General features: G+C 39.6%; 1 protein-coding gene across 2 annotated transcripts in view; it reads right to left on the bottom strand.

Moving 5' to 3' along the window:
- The window catches only part of OPHN1 (oligophrenin 1), a 479266-nt gene that overhangs the window by 129483 nt on the left and 341611 nt on the right, over positions 1-8172 (bottom strand). For both annotated transcript variants that reach the window (XM_005880381.2, XM_005880380.2), the window contains exons 17-18: positions 2944-3002; positions 1472-1577 (exon numbers count right to left, since the gene is read on the bottom strand). In XM_005880381.2, coding sequence (XP_005880443.1) covers positions 1472-1577; positions 2944-3002 — 165 coding nt within the window. The remainder of the gene's footprint in view (positions 1-1471; positions 1578-2943; positions 3003-8172) is intronic.

Genomic DNA, 8172 nt, shown 5'->3' with positions numbered 1-8172 from the left:
GTGGGAACTGGGAGGAGGGGAGTTATGGGGGGAAAAAAAAGAGGAACAAATGTAATCTGAACAATAAAGATTTAATTAAAAAACAAAACAAAACAAAACAAAAAAACAAACCTCCTTATTCAAAAATAAAATATTTCCTAATATACTCTATTAGCCCAAATTGCAAACATTGGCAACAAATATAAAAGCCATCTTGTCAAGTCGATTTAATTAAAAAACAAAACAAAACAAAACAAAAAAACAAATAACCTTATTCAAAAATAAAATATTTCCTAATATACTCTATTAGCCCAAATTGCAAACATTGGCAACAAATATAAAAGCCATCCTCTTGTCAAGTCTATTTATCTACATTAGTGTCTGTAATACTCATTTAAAAAATGTAGAATGCCAGAGCTGAATCAGATCTCAGAGATATTTCATTATATCACAAGTAACCCAAGATCCAATGATGCAGAGTGACCAGGTTTTGTCACAAAGGGAGACCAGGAGGGCCACTTAGCCTGAAGAATCACCTTCACTAAGGACATAAATTCTCGGTATTTGAGATCCTTTCCAAATGAGGTTGAAATATATCATCACCACATTTTTGTGAATGTGTGGGTAACTTTATTTTGTTAAATACACTTAAAATGCATAAAATTTTTTCTAAGATTATTGTCTTATTTCTTTACTTTTTAAAATACCAAGAGTGTCCTAGAAAGTGACCTGCCCATGATAATCAAGAAAGCTAGTAACAGAACTGAAACTAGAATCTAGGTTTGCTGACTCTTGGAGATACTGCTTTCTGCTGCACCATACTGCTTCCAAAGAGGCAGCAATTGGCCATTTATTAGTCAAGTAAATTTGTCTTTATTCACATAATTGAATCCTCTGTCCAGGAAGCATTGCAGTGGGGCACACATGCCCCTTACACACACCCATCTTAGAGCCCATTACCAGCCCTATTCTCTGGAATGCTGCTGTATGTAATGGCCTTCCACACCCAAGCAAGAAGTTGACTATAATCTTAACAATAATTCCCATTTCTTGAAAGCCTCCTGAGTGCCATGTACTTTACCTGTGTTCATTCAAATCCACACAACAATGCTGCTGCATGGTAGGCAATATTATTGTCATTTCAGAGACGACCAAACAGAGGCTGAGGGTTGCCTAACATTTTCCAGATAAATAAATGGTAGAGTTGGAATAACAAACCAGGTTTATCTGAGAGCAAGGCCTGTGTTCAGATCCACTGTACCTGGCGGGATTGTCTCAGTTGTAACAATCCCTCAAATGAGATGCCTGATGACTTTGGGACGATATAGACTAGGATCCAGGCAAATTCATCTTCCTTAAAGAGCACTCAGCATGTCCAGGATGAAGCAATTGAGGACTTGGAATTAGATATGACAGGAAATTTCTTTGCAGTGCTACCATGTGAGCCAGTCCTCTAATATGAACTCTTCATGAAACCCCAGAATTTACTTACTTGACCAAGTGTCTTATAAGAAGTTCCAGCATCTCCCGGTTCTTTTCTGGTAGCTTATATACCAAGGAGTGAATAGCTCCCAGGCGATAATCCAGGTTGTCAGACTCTGAGAGAGAACAGAGACAGAGAGAGGTTTGCCTCTGGGCAATGGTATCAAGTAAACTTTCATACATACACACATGTGTACATGCAAAGATAAATAATAAGAGACAGCGAGAGTGTCAGAGAAATGAAAAGAGACAGAAAGAGAAATAGGCACAGAAACACAATGGCAAGAAATATACTAAGACACAAAGACAATGTGACAGAGAGCTAGAAGAAGACACAGACCAAAAGGCAAAAAAAGAGAAATAAAAAAGATAGGCCTAGGAAGATGAAGAAATTAGAACAGAGAGGAGAAATATGAGAAGAAAAGACAAGACTGTCTGAGAAGAATTCAGAATTTGGGGTACAAAAGGTCACTCTTAACATTCTACATGTAAATTTTCAGATGGAAACCTTTGCCCACCCACCATCCTTGTGGTTCCTAAGAAAATCACCTAGAGGGCTCAGAGTAACAATTAATATGTATCTTGCCTCAACAAACATTCATTATAAGGACAAGCCCCATGATTCTTTTTCCTGCATGCCACACAGGGCATGATGCAGGAGGGGGGTCACGTAGGCAGAAATACTCATACATGGGCCTCAGCCAAAAATTTTAATGCTTCTTCAGCAGACAATTTTTGGGGTGATTCTATATGCCTTATGACCCATGCACCTCTCCACCATCACTTGCAGTTTTAACATCTAGAAAACATGTTGCTAGAATTAACAGATTAGGAGTAAAGACTCACAACACAATTAAAAGGAATTGGAAAAGGAAAAATGCTGGAAACAACTTGAAACAGCAAGCTTAATGGAACCATTATGCTGTCCCCTGGTAGTGTGAGCTAATGCTCTTGTTCTTTTTCTTTCTCTCTTTCTTTCTTTCTTTAACTTTTTTTTCTTTATTGATTAAGGTATTACATATGTGTCCTTATCTCCCCATTACCCCCTCTCCCCCCGCTCATGCCCTCAACCCCCTGGTGTCTGTGTCCACTGGTTTGGCTTACATGCATGCATACAAGTCCTTTGGTTGATCTCTCCCCTTTACCCGCTCCCTCCCCTACCTTCCCTCTGAGGTTTGAGCATCTAATCGATGCTTCTCTGTCTCTGGATCAATGGAAGAGGCACAATTGATCAATAACCTATCACATCCCTCAAGTTAGCTAGTTTTCTCCAAACCATTCAACTATCATTGACTTATGAAAAATAATACAACACTTGAATTAGACAGCAAGTGAGAATACTTTCATTTGGCAGTGCATAAAAATCTATGTATTCCCCCCTCTGCCTGCTCAATTACTTTCCCTCAAGCAGTTTTCTAGGCTTATTGCTGTAAATATTAAGAAACCAGGATAACACAATTAACTGGTAACATAAATACTTACTGGCAGCAGAGACCAGCTCTTTATGTAGTCTATAGGTCATGACAGGTTCAGAAAGATTCCTGAAATTAATGAAGACTGTAAGTTCCTTTGGGAAAGGGGTACCCAGGCCACAGATTCTCAGTTCTGTGCATAGCAAGGCTGAAGTTTCTGAGCCCCACAGTTTAGTGACTACACACATTATTCTCCTCACCTGAAACTTTGTCAGAGGAATCCTATTTGCTAATAATTTAACAGAAGACCCGTAAAAGTATTGGCTGTGACCTTGAGCAAGGTCTTTAATTCATTCCCCAAAATGAAAAGAGGCACAAACTAATCCTGCAAAATTCCAAGCGAACTTCTAAGTGCTACTATGAAGTCTTTACAGTTTGATAGTTGCTTAGTGGCTTTCACATCTGTCTTCCCATTTGATCTTTTCAATGATCATGTGTGGTGTAGCAATTATTCAATTCCAAATTAAATAAAGGAGTCTCAAATAGGTTTATTTAGTAAAAGCAAAGATATTGACTCAGCATCTATTTGTGTCTAGCATTGTACTAAGTATTGGGGATACCAGAGGTAATTATGACATAATCCAAACCTCCAAGGAGCTAATAGTCTAATTAAGGAGAGTGTCATATACAACATTTACAATGCAATAGGACAAGTGTGACAATAAAATAAAGAGAAGTAGTGGGTGGCACAGAGGAAGAAAGTAATCTAATAATAATAATAATAACAAATTCTTCACTGTTTTAAGTGATGTACATACATTTACTCATATAATCCTCATGTCAACCTTATAAAGTATATATTCTTAATATCTCCATTTTATAGACAAGAAACTGAAGTTCAGAGAAATTAAATAATTCATCCAAGACCACACATCTAGTAAGTGCAAAACTAGCAGTCTGCCTCGAGTCCATGCTCTTAATCACTATGCTATACTGCTTGCCACTGTTATTACTATAGTAATCCAGGAGAGAGTTAATAAAGGTCTAAATAAAAATAGTGGAATTAGTAACAGAAATAAAAGGTGAGGAGAGTTATTAAAAGATAGTAAAGACAGAAATCCAACAATTGGGTTTGTTGATAAGGGAGAGAGTAATCTGGTTTAGGTGACTGGGTAGAATAGAAATTGATTCAGTGGGTAGAGGAAATGCTATGTCAGAGGGTCACTGGGATAGCCAAAGGGATATGTGTTTTAGAAAGATGGATGGAGTGAGCTTTTGGATCTGCGAAGTAGATATAAAAATCATGAACCTAGGACAGTGGTTAAAACCACGAGAACAGATACAACTGCTCAAGTAGAGATAGCTATCTGGCAGCCAATATCTACATGAAGCTTTTCAACATTTATTTGTCCAGAATAGTGTATAAAAAAAGAAATGGAGTTGAATCATCCATCAGAATATAAAAAATTGAAATGTTCACATAAAAATTCATATTTTATGCCTCTTAAAAACTTTGAGGGGGTCAGTGGGGAAAGGGGGTCATCTTTGATACTTTTAACAATAAAGATAAATAAAAATTTACTAAAAAAATTTGAAAGATATGGCTACATTGGGCCCATATGATTATTTGTGGCAGTAAAGAATACTGCTGTTTATATATAAACAAAGGGATTGCTATACACATAATGGTTCCATGTGCAATATGTTTAATATGAAAGTAGTCTATTTCACACTCATTTTCATGTCCTGGCTCCTGTGAATATCTAAATTTTCCATCCCTCCAGCGTAGGAAAAAGAGAGGAGAGCCCTGGGAAATAGCAGATAGAAAGTTCATAAATGAATGGGACTGCTAAAAATGGTCAAGTAGGTGGGAGAAAATCCAAAAGCAAGCGATATAGCAGAATCTAAAAGAGGAGAAAGTTTTAAAAAGGACTTGTTAACAGCTTCAAATGACACAAAGAGGTAAAAAAGTAAAGGCTGGCAATTATCCATTGTGTTTAGCATTGAAATAGTCACTAGTGACCTTGCCAAGAGCAGCACCAATAGGGCAGAGAGGGTAGAAGTCAGATTGCAATAGGTTAAGCAGTAAACTGGGAGATTAAATAGGGACAGGCAAGGTATATTACTTCATATACTGAAGTTTAGTTTGGAAGAGGTAATCTCATCTAAGCTCCTGCTTCCAGTTATCTTCTACATTGTCAAAGATTCTCAATTTTTTATCTCAAGCCTAGAACTCATTCTTTTATATTTCTCATATATCCAATTGCCTGTTTAAGATCTTGTCCTGATTTCTTCAAAGACATCCAAATTTGACATTTTCAAAACCTAACGTCATCTCAAATCTAGTATTTTTCTCGTATTTCCAAATTCAATAAAGGCATGACCATCATTTGGTTATATGGGGCCAAAACATGGAAACCACTGTTTTATCTCCCTATCCTCTATCTTAATATCCAATTTTACTCCCTAAATTTCTTTTTATAACTTTTTAATTTTTTTCAATTACAACTTACATTCAGTATTATTTTGTATTAGTTTCAGGTGTACAGTATAGTGGTTAGAGTTAGACAATCCTATAGCTAAATCTCTTGAGTAAGCTTATTTCTACTAATCTCCACTGCCATTCCCAGTCCAAGGAGAAGCACAATCTTTCCTGGACCACAGCAATACCCTGCTAATTGGTTTCTACCTGTACCTACTTTACCTTCCTCTAATGCAGTGGTTTTCAACCTTCCTAATGCCGCGACCCTTTAATACAGTTCCTCATGTTGTGGTGACCCCCAATTTCATTGTTACAAATTGAACATAATTAAAGCATAGTGATTAATCACAAAAACAATATGTAATTATATATGTGTTTTCAGATGGTCTTAGGCGACCCCTGTGAAAGGGTCATTCGACCCCCAAAGGGGTCTCAATCCACAGGTTGAGAACCGCTGCTCTAATGTGATCTATCTACACTTTTTCAAAATTCAAATCTCATCATGCAATCTCGTGATTAAACTCTTTCAATACAGGGGTTGGCCAAAGTAGGTTTACAGTTGTTTACATGGAAAATACTTAATAAATAATACAAGAATAAACTTTGTTTCACGTACTCACAACTGTAAATCTACTTTTGTCCACCCCTGTATATTCCCATCATTTTAAGATAAACTTAGGCCCCAATTCTTACAATGTCCTATAAGGCTTTGCATGATCTGGCCCCTACATATCTCTCCCTGCTCTCGACACTCAATACCCCACCTATACAGGTACATGAAGTTTCTTGAAGGGGTCTTCCTCCCCTTTAATTCAGGCCTTTGCATGTTGAGTTCTCTCTGTCTGAAACAGCCTCCCACAGTTGACTCCAAGTTATAATTCAAACCTCAGTTCAAACAACCAGAATAAATCAGGTCTTCTTGTTATTTGCCTTCACAATACCTTGTATCTTTCCTTCAGAGCACTTACTATAGTTTGTTATATTTGTACTAGAGGCCCAATACACAAATTTGTGCATGGGTGGCGTCCCTCAGACTGGCCAGCCCAGAGGGGAGGGCTGGAAGTAGGGACCACGGGAGGTTGTCCGGCTGGCCCCTCCCCCAATCAGGGCCCATCGGGGCCTGACCGGGTGGGGGGAGGGGTTGCAGGAGGTTGGCTGGTCAGTCCCGCCCAGATCAGGGCCCATCCTGACTGGCAGGCCAGGGGGAGGGACCACAGGAGGTTTGCCAGCTGCAGGAGGTTGGCAGTGGGAGCACACTGACCACCAGGGGGCAGCTTCTGCATTGAGCATCTGCCCCCTGGTGGTCATTACGCACCATAGCGACTGGTCAACAGGTTGTTCCAGTCGTTCAGTCATAATGGTTGCTTAGGCTTTTAGATATACAGATATATAGGTAATTATTTGTCTTTGTCTGCCTCCCTCACTGTTCTATAATCTATATGCCTACTGCTTAACACTATGCTGGACTTAGAATAGGACATGTTTATTGAATGACTCAGTGAATGGTGGATTGAATGAATGAAAGAAGGTCAAGGAGATGTGCACTACTAGAGCATATTTATACGCTAAGGGGAAAGAGCCAGTTGAATGAGAACGGTTAAAGATACAGGAAAGAGAAGGTATAGTTCTTAAGAGTATTTTTCTGGAAATGTTAGAGATAAGGGATGAGTTAGGTGCCTAGAACACAGATGGAGGAGATGCACTGTGAAAATACTGCTATCTTTGAGAAATCTTAAGGATGTTGATTAGCTAGTGCATATTAAAGGCCCATAAATAAGAGTCTTAAGGATTAATATCTCTTATTAGGGATGCTATCCACTCACATTTGATTTTCCCATCTTTCAAAAGGGCCACACTGTTTAGTGAGGGATGAGATGGAAAAGATGTAATGTGGGAAGGAATTTAAGCTATATAAAACTTTGAAAACATTGATTCATTTGAAGGAAGCCACAGACAGAATTATTTATTCTCATTATTCTTGTCATCACAAGTCTCCTGAAAGTAAGCAGATTGCTGTCTTTAAGAAATTACCAAAGCGAGGGAAAAACCAAGATGGCGGCAGAGGTAAACACCGGAAATTGCTGCCTCGCACAACCACTTTAAAAATACAACTAAAAGACAAAACAGACATCATCCAGAACCACAGGAAGGCTGGCTGAGTGGAAATTCCACAACTAGAAGGAAAGAGAAAAGCACTGAGACTCAAAGGAGGTGCGGTGTGGAAGTAAAGTGCAGAGGTACGGAGGCGCACACCAAAAGGGCTGGCAACTGAGGATGTGGCACACGTGGAAAGGGCTAGCAGCTGAGGACACGGTGCACGTGGAAAGGGCTGGCAGCTGAGGACATGGCGCACATCGAAAGGGCTGGCAGCTGAGGACACGGCGCATGTGGAGAGGGCTGGCGGGTGAGGACGCGGTTGTCTTTTTCAATCGGGAGGGAGTCTCAAGCTCCCAACTGCTCTGAACTCCAGTTCCGGGTGAGTCTCTGGGGACCCAGACTCATACGGGGAGAAACTGGACTGTCTGGCATTTTTTTCAGAGGCTTTTGCATATGAAAGGCCTGGCCCTTTGCAACCTGAAAATTACCTAACAAACTGCAGCTAAATCAGAGAGACCCAGAACTTCCAAAAGAAGGTCCAAGGCCCCACAGCAGCTTGCATTGCTTCAAAGCTGGGCCTCCTCTGGGCACCTCAAAACCCCAAAAAAGAAGAGGAATCTATCCATAGCTCCTGCTGGGTAGCCTCAGGCAGAGGCTAAATTAGCACCTCCTTAGAGACAAGAGCCATAGTGTACCCAGTGGTCAGAGTGGGACCATCCA

Source organism: Myotis brandtii, unplaced genomic scaffold (assembly GCF_000412655.1).
Source record: "Myotis brandtii unplaced genomic scaffold, ASM41265v1 scaffold635, whole genome shotgun sequence".
Lineage (NCBI taxonomy): Eukaryota > Metazoa > Chordata > Mammalia > Chiroptera > Vespertilionidae > Myotis > Myotis brandtii.
This window is presented reverse-complemented; position numbering and strand designations above follow the sequence as displayed.